At 38.9% G+C, this 12,263-nt stretch overlaps 1 protein-coding gene across 10 annotated transcripts in view; it reads left to right on the plus strand.

The window, feature by feature from the left end:
- Positions 1-12,263, plus strand: part of LOC122204688 (centromere protein P) — a 243,079-nt gene that overhangs the window by 46,446 nt on the left and 184,370 nt on the right. For 8 of the 10 annotated variants that reach the window (XM_042912269.1, XM_042912267.1, XM_042912265.1 and 5 more), the window contains exon 5: positions 8,463-8,559. In XM_042912269.1, the coding sequence (XP_042768203.1) occupies positions 8,463-8,559 (97 nt within the window). The remainder of the gene's footprint in view (positions 1-8,462; positions 8,560-12,263) is intronic. The other 2 variants (XM_042912272.1, XM_042912271.1) reach the window with 1 other exon arrangement.

The raw sequence follows: 12,263 nt of genomic DNA on the forward strand, positions 1-12,263 counted from the left end.
TCTTTTTTTAGTGTTGGTATTCACAGTTATTAATTTTTCTCTTTGCACTGCTTTTGCTCTTGTATAAGGTTTGGTATACTGCATTTTCATTTTCATTTTTGTCAAATAATTTTCTAATTTCCTGTTACTCTTTGACCCATTGGTTAAGAGTCTGTTATCTAATTTCCATATATTTCTGAATTTTTCATTTTTCCTTATCAACTCCTGCTTTTATGCCTTTGGCAAAGATTGTCTTCTAAAAATGTATCTAGATTTGTTTTGTGACCAAACATGCAGTCTGTCCTGGAGAATGTTTTATGTGCGCTTGAGAACAATAAGTATTGTGCTGTTGGTGGGTGGTGTGGTTTTTATATGTCTGTTGGGTCTGTTGGTTTATACTGTTGTTCAGATCCTTTATTTTCTTATTGATGTTGTGACTAGTTGTATCTGTTATTAAAAGTGGGGCTTTGAAATGTCCAGCTGTTATTGAACTGTATTTCTCCCCTAATTCTGTCAAATTATGCTTCATGTATTTTGGGATCCTTTGTTGGGTGCACATATGTGTTTATAAGATATATTGTATCTTCTTGATGAGTTGATACCTGTATCTGTGTATTATGTAATTCTTTGCCTCTATAACAGTTTCTGACTTAAATTCTGTTTTGTCTCATGATAGTATAGCCACCCCAGCTCTCTTTTGGTTATTATTTGTGTGGAGTTATCTTTTTCAAGCCTTTTATTTTTTTTGGCCTCTTTGTGTATATGCCTCTGAAGTGAGTTTCTTATGGACAGCATACAGATGGATCAGATTTTTAAAAATTCATTCTGCCAGTTGGACTTTTAGTTGGAGAGTTTAATCCATTTACATTGAAAAGTAATTACTGGCAAGGAAGTATTTGCTTCTGTCATTTTGCTGTTTATTGTCTGTGTACCACATCGTTTTTGCTGCTCCATTACTAACTTCTTCTATGTTGAATGGATTTTCATAGGGTTCCATTTTGATTCTCTTTTCCTTATTTGTGTAGTTTTTAGTTATTGTCTTAATGATTACCTTGAGGATTACAATTAACGTCTTCGACTTATAAGAACCGTATAATGCCTACTTATTTTCAAAGGTATGCAAAAACTGTGTTCCCTTCTTTCTTTCCCTCCTGTTTTATGTTGTTATAATTTATAACAGGTTACATTTTTATACATAGTATACTCATGAACAGATTTCACCTTACGCTCTCTATATTTATTTTTAAATCATACAGGAAAAAAAGAGGGGTTATAAATCAAAAATACAACAATACTGTCTTTGTTACTTGCCTGTGTAATCAGTGTTTTTATTTCTCCATCAAGACTTTGAGTTACTGTACAGTATTCTTTCATTTCAGCCTGAAGGATTCCCTTAGAATTTCTTGTAGGTCAGGTGTATTAGCCACGAACTCCCTCAGCTTTTTAATATCAGAGAATGTCTTGATTTCTCCTTCATTCTTGAAAGATAATTTTGCCAGATATAGAATTTCTGGTTGACTCTCTTTTAGCACATTGAATGTCATCCCAGTCCCTTCTGGCCTCCATGGTTGTTGATGATAAGTCAGTGGTTGGTTTTACTTATGGTTCCTTATATGATGAGTGGCTTCTTTCTTGTCAATCTGAAGATTCTGTCTTTGGTGTTTGACAGGTTGAGTATAACGTGTCTTGGTGTGGATCTCTTTGAGTTCATTCTTTGTACAGTCTATGAACGTCTCAGATATGTCTAAAGCTTTCATCCAGTTTGGAGAGGATTGGGCTATTATTTCTTGAGGTATACTTTCAGTTTCTTTCTCAGCTCTCCTGTGACTCCACTAAGTGTTGTTATATGTGTATATGTTGATACACTTGATGCAATCTCACAGTTTTTTAGGCTTCATATATGTTTCTTTATTCTTTTTCTGCCTGTTTTTTTTTGTTTTTTAAATTTTTTTTAACGTTTATTTATTTTTGAGACAGAGAGAGACAGAGCATGAACGGGGGAGGGGCAGAGAGAGAGGGAGACACAGAATCAGAAGCAGGCTCCAGGCTCTGAGCCATCAGCCCAGAGCCCGACGCGGGGCTCAAACTCACGGACCGTGAGATCGTGACCTGGGCCGAAGTCGGACGTCTAACTGACTGAGCCACCCAGGCGCCCCTTCTTCCTGTTTTTTAGAGTGGATAGTTTCACTCTGCCTGCATTCGTTTTTGCAGATATTCTGCTTAAATCCCTTTACTGAATTTTTCACTTCATTTTTAAAAGTTTTTGGTTCTAAAATTTCTACATTTCCTTTTTATAATTTCTTCTCTAATATTCCTTGTCATACATATGGTTCTCTTGGTTCCCTTGAGTTCTTTGAACGAACATGCTTAAGACATGTCGATGTAAGTTCCTTGTGTAGTTCCATTGTGTTTCCTTGAGGCCAGTTTCTGAGAACTTTTTTCCTTGTAGCTGGGTCATTTTATATATTTTCTTGGCATGCTTCATTTTTTTTAAGATTATTTATTTTGAGAGAGAGCGCACATGCAAGTGGAGGTGAGGGGGAGACAACACTAAGCAGGTTCCACACTGTCAGCACAGAATCTGATGCGTGGCCCCAACTTACAAACCGCAACATCATGACCTGAGCTGAAGTCAGATGCTTAACCAACTGAGCGATCCAGGCACCCCTGCTTGCTTAATTTTTTGTGGTTGTTTTTGAATATGGACGTTTTGGATATTATGCACAAAAAGGAAACACAAGTAATAAAGCAAAAATACTTGATCTCCGGTGTCTGCATTTTGGCTCTGTGTTGGGACATTCCTTCTGCACTTAGGGAGGTCTTTCAACACTCTGCCATTGCCTTTATTCCCTGCTTACCCTTAGACTAAAGATCAGCCAGAGTTGAAAGTATATGGTCTTCTCAGGTCTTTTCTGAGCAAATTCCCTGCCCTGTACGTGGTTTTCCAGTTCCTTCTTACATAGATTCTTTTCAAACTTGTTGTTTTCTAAAGATTCTCACTCTATACCTTTTCCTCCCTTGGTTTTCAGCATGTCTGTTGTTTCTCTGTTGATTTTGCACTTGTTGGCACCAGTTTATTCATTTGACTCTCAGTATCTTTGAGAAACGTCCTCTGCATTGTCATCATGTGTTCAGGAAGTTCTGAGTTAAGTGGAACATAATCAGGCCCCTTTCATTAGTCCTCAGGACCCCACAGATAGATCAAAACAAACAGAGCTCATTTGGGAACACAAAAGAAACACAATTCTTTCGGAACAAGATCCGTCTGCTGTGGTCAGGCTGAGGTTCCACCGAGAAAGCAGGATGTCATCTTCAAGAACCACCAAGCTCAGATGGGGACGTGGCTGCATCAGCAGAAACACTGCAGTGCTGTCCTCTGCTCGGTGGCCCTTCTCCTGGTTACGTGTTTGCTGGGCTACTGTAAACGTTTTCCTGTCTTGCCAGTTTCCAGTGGGTGTGACTGACAGTATGTGGTGGTTTTGGTGTTTCTGAGGAAGGACGTTCCCATAGTCCCTACTTGCCATGTTTGCAGTTGTCCTTGTCAACGCGCTTTTATGCAAAAGCACATCCTGGCTCACTTTTATGGGCGATGGTTTAAATCTCCTGTTTTGGTTTGCTCCTCTCATGTGCTGCCCAGAGGCCACCCTGAATTCTGGGCGGTATTGTACTCTGATTTTGTTCTTGATACCTTTGCTTTCTTGTTTCTGGTCAGATTTGTGTGAAGGCCACTTGGAATGATCTCAGGACTTCATATATGGAGGTGAAGGATGCCTTTCTCTCAGTTCCTTCTCCCTGATTTGTCCCCATTCTGGGTTTGGGAACCCTTAGTGTAGGGTGGGGAATGTTGACAAAGCATCTTCCTGTGTTTGCAGGATCCCTTTGGTGGGGAGTGGGAGTGGCATCTCCCCTAGGCTCAGTGTTGCTTGGGGTCAGATGGGGCTGATTGACAAAGCCTCCTCCCACAGCCTCACCAGCAGCAGCAGCCTTCCATCAGGAAGTGGGAGCATTGCTTCTCCGCTGGCTTTGGTTATTGTCTGCAGCATCAGTTGCCTGATTGGGAGAAAGAGGGCACAGCTCCTCTTGGACATTGGGGTTGTTTTGCATGGCCTCTCTCTCTCTCTCTAACCATTTCAAAAATTTTATTACCTAATTTTTGAAAGCTTTTGCTGCTATGTAATAAACCACAAAGGAAAATTTATAAACACTATTTTCAGTGGATTAAGTTGCATGATTTCAAACATTGGATTTTTTAAAATTGCGATTTAGTTGACACATAACACTGTATTCATTTTAGATGTACAGCATGATGATTCAGTATACATATAAATCATGAAATGATCATTACAGTAAGTCTGATTAACATCTATCACCATGTGTATTTACAGTTTTTTTTCCAATAAGAACTTTTAACATTTGCACTTCTGGCAACTTTTAGATTTATAATACGGTAACATTAACTAGTCACCATGCTGTGCGTTCGTTAAATCCCCATGACTCATTTATTTTATAATTGGAGGTTGTACCTTTGGCCACCCGCAGTCATTTTGCCCACTCCCTGCCCCTGCCTCTGCCTCTGCCTCTGACAATCACCAATCTGTCCTCTGTATCTGTGAGTTTGTTGTTATTGTTTTTTTTCTTTGGGATCCCACATAGAAGTGAGGTCTTATGGTGTTTTACCTTTTCTGTGTGATTTATTTCACTTAGCATAATGTCCTTAAGGTCCCATCATGTTGCAAATGACAGGATTGCCTTCTTATTTATGACTGAATAATATTCCATTGTGTTGATGTACCAGAATGAATTTATCTGTCCATTCATTGATGGGCAGTCATGTTGTTTCCATATCTTGGCTATTGTAAGTAATGCTCCAGTGAACATGGAGGTGCAGATATCTTTTTGAGTTTTCATTTCTTTTGATTAGATACCCAGAATTGGAATTGCTGGATCATATGGTAGTTCTGTTTTTAATTTTTTTAGGAACCTCCGTAGTGTTTTCCATAGTGACTGCACCAATTTATATTCCTACCAACAGTGCACAAGGATTCCTTTTCTCCACATTTTGCCAACGCTTGTGGCTTCTTGTCTTTTTGCTACTAGCCATTCTAACAGGTACAAGGTGATCTCTCATTGTAGTTTTGATTTGCACTTCTGCACTATGATGTTGAGCCTCTTTTCCTGTGTCTTCTGCCCATTTGTATATCGTCTCTGCAAAAGTGTCTGTTCAGATCCTCTGCCCATTTTTCAGTCTGGTCGTGTTCTTTTGCTACTGAGTTTTATGAATTCTTTGTTTTGGTTACCTACCTTATCAGATACATGGTTGGCAAATATTTTTTTCCCATTTAGTGGGTTGCCTTTTCATTTTGTGGATGGTTTCCTTTGCTGTGCAGAATCTTTTTACATTGATGTGATCCCTTGTTCATTTTTGGTTTTGTTGCCTTAGCTTTTGGTGTTAAATCCAAAAATTCATCATCGAGAGCAGTATACTCCCCCTTCTCATTTTATACAACCCCTGCTTTCTTAGGAACCTTTTTATCTTTTTTTCTTTTTTCCTCCAACTTACGGCAGATCTGAGTTGGAGTCTGCTGTAACATCCAGATTGGGATATGCAGGAGGTAAAAATAAATCCTAAGGAACTCCTCACCCAGTCCTCCCTTAATTCTTGGAGGTTCCTACCATTCTGCCTTCTTTTGTCCGCATTTCACAGTCTTCTGCTATCTGCTTTGTGTGTTATATCTGTGGTTCTGAATAGTAATTGGAGTGTTTAGGTGGAGCTTACTCCATCATGATTAGAATGAGGACTTGACTCCTATAATCATTTATGGGATGAATGGTTAAATGAATACATTCTTCTTGTCTACAAGGTGCTCATTTTTGGGTGTCAGTATAACAGTAAGTATAGTATTAAGACCATTAAGGTAAATTGCATGGGAGCTCACAGGCATAGAAATTAAATTTTTTGTAGCTATTTTGGAATAGGACATGTAGTGTGGTGGTGAGGTCATTGTTCCCACAATAATCTGTGACACCAAGTAGAATGCCCTATAATTCAATTCAGTCCTGACACTACCCAGATTTAGTGCAGACCTGCAGATTAAAAGCAAAGTCCTGAACATGACTGGCCCACTTCAGTGCCGTCCCTAAGTGTCAGGGGTCATCTGTACTTCCAACCTACTGACTATAAATTTGGGGGTTCCCACAACCCACTTAGATTTGACCGTTTGCTAGAAAGAGAAAACTCACTGAAAGTGTTACACTAAACATTGTAGTTTTATTATAAAAGCTCTTTCCAGAAGTAGGCAAATGGAAGCAATGCATGTCTGGGTTCTGGAGTGGGGTGGAGGAGGAAAACCTTTCCCTGTGAACTCTGAGCACATCAGCCTCCTGTAAATCAACATGTTCACCAATCAGGAAGCTCCCCTGGACTCTGTTGTCCAGAGTTTTGTTTGGGGTTTCATTGCAGAGGCATAGTTGGTGGGATGATTGGCCATATGATTAAAATCCTCCAGCTCCCCTTTCCTCCCTGGAGGTCTGGTTGGCTCAGAGTTCAACCCTTTCAAAATGTGGTTAGGCTTTCTGGTGACCAACCCCCATCTTAAGGCTTTGTAGGGGCCACCTCATTAGCATAAGAAAGGCACTCTTGTCAATCAGGAATTCTAACTTTTTTCAAAGCTCTGTGCTGGAAACTGGGGACAAAGTCCAGATGTAGTCTTTCTTATTTACCAGGGTCATCAAATTCGAAATCAAGGAGAATGTGGAATTTGAATAATATCTTGAAAGATGAGTAGGATTTAAACATTTTAAGTTGGGGAAAAGGGAATTTCAGGCTGAGAGATTAGCAGTCCCTTCAACAAATGACGTTGGGAAAACTGGCCCACTTTCTTACACCTTACACAAAAATGAATTTCAAATGGATGAAAGACCTAAATGTGAGACAGGAAGCCATCAAAATCTTGGAGGAAAAGACTGGCAGCAACCTCTTTGAATTTTCTGGGAGCAACTTCTTACTAGACACATCGCCAAAGACAAGAGAAACAAAGCAAATCTGAACTGGGACCTCATCAACATAAAAGGGTTCTGCATAGCAAAGGAAACAATCAGCAAAACAATGGGAGAAGGTATTTGCAAATGACATTTCTGGTAAAGGGTTAGTATCCAAAAATATATAAATAACATAAAATTCAATACCCAAAATCCAAATAATCCAGTTAAGAAATGGGCAGAAGATATAAATAGACATTTCTCCAAAGAAGACATCGAGATGGGTAATAGACACATGAAAAAATGCCCAACATCACTCATCATCAGGGAAATACAAGTCCAGTCAAAACCACAATGAGATAGCACTCACACCTGTCAGAATGGCTAACATTAACACAAGAAACAACAGGTGTTTTGAGGATGGGAAGGAAGGGGAACCCTCTTGCACGTTTGGTGGGAACACAAACTGGTGTAGCGGCTCTGGAGAATAGCATGGAGGTTCCTCAAGAAAATAAATATAGAACTACCCTATGATCCAGCAATTGCACTACTAGGTATTTATCCAAAGGACACAAAAATACAGATTCGAAGAGGTACGTGCATCCGAATGTTTATAGCAGTGCTATCAACAATAGCCAAATGTCCATCCACTGACGAATGGATAAGGGTGTGGTATGTATACACAATGGAATACTGCTCAGCCATCAAAAAAAAAAAAAAAAAAAAAAGAAGGAAAGAAAGTCTTGCATGTACAGTGACATGGATGGAGCTAGAATGTATTCTGCTAAGTGAAATAAGTCAATCAGAGAAAGATCAGTATCATATAATTTCACTTATGTGGAATTTAAGAAACAAAACAGATGAACATATGGAAAGGAGAAGGAATAGAGGCGAGAAGGAAACAAACCACAAAAGACTCTTAAGGATAGAGAATAAACTGAGGGTTGATAGAGGGGAGGTGGGCTAGATGGAGGATGGGTACTAAGGAGGGCACTTGTGATGAGCAATGGGTGTTGAATGTAAGTGATGAATCACTGAAGTCTCCTGAAGCCAGTACTACACGGTATGTTAACTAAAATTTGATTAAAAAAAAAAAAATTAGCATTAGCAATCACACAGGGGCACATAATCAGAGTTTAAAATATAGAAATGTATCAAGGTCTGTTTTTAGCTTTAGTGTAGTATATATAAAAAACAATAAGGGGTGCCTGGGTCGCTCAGTTGGTTAAGCATCTGACTTCAGCTCAGGTCATGATCTCATGGTACATGAGTTTCAGCCCTGTGTCGGACTCTGTGCTGATAGCTCAGAGCCTGGAGCCTGCTTTGGATTCTATGTCTCCTTTTCTCTCTGCCCCTCCCTCTCTCTCTCTCTCTCTCTCTCTCTCTCTCTCTCTCTTAAAAATAAATAAACATTAAAATAATTAAAAAATAATAAGCTTAAAAAATGCCAGAATGGGGCTCTCATTTTTAGTATTTATTAATCATAAAATCTTTTATTCCTACAGAGCAGAAGATAGAAGAGATCTACTGATGTTTTTCCGAAGCCTACACTTTTTTGTGGAGTGGTGTGAATATCGTAAGTGCACATTTGAACACTTCAAGGTAGGGTCTAAAGTTTTTAGATTTAAATGTATGTGAAGAGTGAAGCTGGTTTAAATTTAAACATAACCTAAAAGTGAAGCTGGTATTAATTTGGGGATTTAACATAGCATTCTTTCCTTAAAGTTTTCAAAGAATACAAAATATTTTCATTGGCTTCTGGAATTTGCAGTTATTTGGGGTAAATGAAGAGGAATGCTTCTGTACAAACCAATGAGTCATTTGTATTATGGGATATCTTGGAAGAAGTATAGTTATATTCTTACTTACCCCCTACACATTTTGAAAAATTAATCTGTCAAGAGTACTTGAAACAAAATACAAATGCTAAAATGAATGTAATTATAGCAGGCTTATCACCTAGCACAGTCCTTACTTTCTGAGTCATACTCTGTTTTAAGCTTCTTAATCATTGTGTATTTCAAGTTTAAGTATTTAAGCCTGATTTCAGTAAAGTAATGCTTCTTAAGTCTGATAATAGATACATTTAAGGACTTCTTTTTATCCCATTTTCTGTCATAACCAGAATTATATTTGGCTGCATTATAATGCCTCAGGTTGTACTTAGATGGATAGTAGCAATATTGACAGCTGTAGTCCATACAAAATCCGGTTCTGAAAGAGTCAATATAATAATATCTCAAAAGCCTACCCAGGCTGTGACTATTGTTTTTATGATTGGTACTAACTCTTGTATATTTGCGTTCTTTTTTATTATTATTATTATCACTGTTACCACTACTACTGCTATTACTTGCATTCTGTTGGGTCGAGGTAATAAAATCTGTCAGGCATAGAATTTTCCTTAGAGTGAAACATGGTTGTACCTGTACTGTGGTCCCTTGAGTTCTCTCACTGTTGTTTACTTACAGGTGCTCTTGCACCCAAACAGTTAAATAGCTTTGCTTCATAATTGGTAAATATAGTAATGACTGAGAGTATGCTGGCAGTTGTGGTGACGAATCACCTAACATGGGTTGTGGGAAATGTGAGTGTTAGTCCCATTTCCAAAGCTGATTTGACTCTAGGTGCTTTCAAAGAGGCATAGAAGTATAATTGGTGTGTTTATCCTGTAGAGGACACAGTGCTTCTGTGGGCCGACTTTCCTGGGTGATAAGGAAAGAAATGGAAAGGACGGAAGGAAACAGTCACATTGTTGTGCAGCCACCACCAATATTTATCTCGAGAACTTTTTTATCATCTCAAACTGAAACTCTGTTCCCATTAAACACTAATTTGTCATTGCTTCCTACCCCAGTTCCTGAGAATCACCATTCTTTTTTCTATTTTTGTGAATTTCTAAGTACTTCATTTAAGCAGAATCATAAAATTTATACTTTTTGTTTGGCTTATCTCACTTAGCATAATATTCTCAAGGTTCATCCATTTTGCATCAGATTGAAGGATTTCCTTAACTTTTTAAGGCTGAATAATCTTCTATTGTATGGATGCCCCACATTTTGTTTATCCATTCATCTTGATGGATACTTGCATTGTTTCCATCTTTTAACTATTGTGAATAATGCTTCTGTGAACATTGGTGTACAAATACCTGTTCAAGTCCCTGCTTTCAGTTCTATTACAAATATACCTGTAAGTAGAATTGCTGGGTCATATGGAAATTCTGTTTAATTTTGTGAAACACTGCATGTTCTCTTCCATAGCGGCTGCACCATTTTGCATTCCCAACAGTAGCGCACAAAGCTTCCAATTTCGCTACACATTTGCCAACGTGTTTTGGGATTTTCCTTTTTTTTGGGGGGGCTCATAGCCAACCTAATGGGTGTGAAGTAGAATTTTTATTGTGGTTTTGATTTGCATTTACCTAATGATTAGTGATGTTGACCATTGTTTCATGTGCATATTGGCCATTTGTATATCTTCTTTTGGAGAAATGTCTATTCACATCCTTTGCCCATTTTTAAATTGGGTGCTTTTTTCTTGTTGAGTTGTAGTTGTTGTTTTGTTTTTTTTTTCCTTTAAGGTTACTTATTTTGAGAGAAAGTGAGCACAAGCAGGGGAAGGGCAGAGAGAGAGGGAGAGAGAATCCCAAGCAGGCTCCACACCGACACCACAGACCCAGATGCGGAGCTCGAACCCATGAACTGTGAGGTCATGAGCTGAGCTGAAACCAAGAGTTGGATGCTCAACCAACTGAGCCACCCAGGTGTCCCTGTAGGAGTGTTGTTTTTTTTTTTTTAATGTATTCTAGACATTAATCCTTTATCGAGTGTATAGTTGGTAGATATTTTCTGTCATTCTTTGGATTGTCTTTTCATTCACTTGATAGTGTCCTTTTTTTTTTTTTTAATGTTTATTTATTTTTAAGAGAGAGAGTGAGACAGAGCGTGAGCGGGGCAGGGGCAGAGAGAGAGAGACAGAATCCGAAGCAGGCTCCAGGCTCTGTGCTGACAGCTCAGACTGTGCTGACGCAGGACTGGAACCACGAACCGTGAGAACATGACCTGAGCCAAAGTCAGATGCCCAACCAACTGAGCCACCCAGGCGCCCTGATAATGTCCTTTGATGCAGAGAAGTTTTTAATTTTGCTGACATCCAGTTTATTTTTTTGTTGCCTATGCTTTTGATGTTAAATCCAAGAACTCATTGCCAAATTCATTGTCATAAAGATTTTCCTCTTTTTTTTCCCTAAGAGTTTTGTAGTTTAGCTCTTAAGATGTTAGATCCAACTTGAGTTAACTTTTGTATACATTGTAAGCTAAGGGTACAGCTACATCCTTTTGCATGTGGATATCTGATTTTCTCGGCACTGTTTATTGAAGAGACAGTCCTTTCCTTATTGAGTGGTCTTGGCACCTTTATTGAAAATCGTTTGACCATATTTTTCTGGGCTCTCTGTTCTCTTGCATCGTTCTATATGTTCCTGTCCATTCCAGTACCATACTTTCGATTACTATAGCTTTGTAATTAACTTTGAAAATGAAGAAGTGTGAGTTCTCCAGTTTTAGTCTTCTTTTCTAATTTCTTTTGCCTATTTGGAGTCCCTTGAGGTTCCATGTGAATTTTAGAATTTTTTTTCTGTGTCTTCAAAAAATAGAATTGGGACTTCAATAGGGACTGCACTGAGTCTGGATTTCTTTGGGTGGTGCTGGTGTAGTAACTGTTCAGTCTTCTAGTCCATGGACACAGAATGTCTCTCCACTAATGGATGTCTTCTTAGTTCTTTCAGGAGTGTTTGTAAGGGTAAAATATTTTTAACTTTTTTTAAGTTTATTTATTTATATTGAGAGAGAGAGGGAGAGAGAGAGAGAGAGAGAGAGCCGGGGAGAGGCAAGGAGAGAATCCCAACCAAGCAGGCTTCATGCTGTCAGTGCAGAGCCCAATGTGGGGCTCAGTCTTACGAACTGTGAGATCACGAACTGGGCCAAAATCAAGAGTCGGATGCTTAATCGACTGAGCCAGCAAGGTGGCACTGAAATTGTCCTTTAAAGATAATTCTGGGGCTTCTGGGTGGCTTAGTTGGTTGAATGTCCAACTTTGGCTCAGGTCATGATCTCACGGCTCTGGAGTTCAAGCCCAGCGTCGAGCTTTCTGCTGACAGCTCAGAGCCTAGACCCTGCTTCAGATTCTGTGTCTTCCTCTCTCTCTGCTCCTCCCCTGCTCACACTGTGTCTCTCTGTCAAAAATAAACATTAAAAAAAAATTAAAGATAATTCTGTAATTTAGACCTGTTACTAGTGCTCTTT

This window comes from Panthera leo, chromosome D4, assembly GCF_018350215.1.
Source record: "Panthera leo isolate Ple1 chromosome D4, P.leo_Ple1_pat1.1, whole genome shotgun sequence".
Taxonomy (NCBI): Eukaryota; Metazoa; Chordata; class Mammalia; order Carnivora; family Felidae; genus Panthera; species Panthera leo.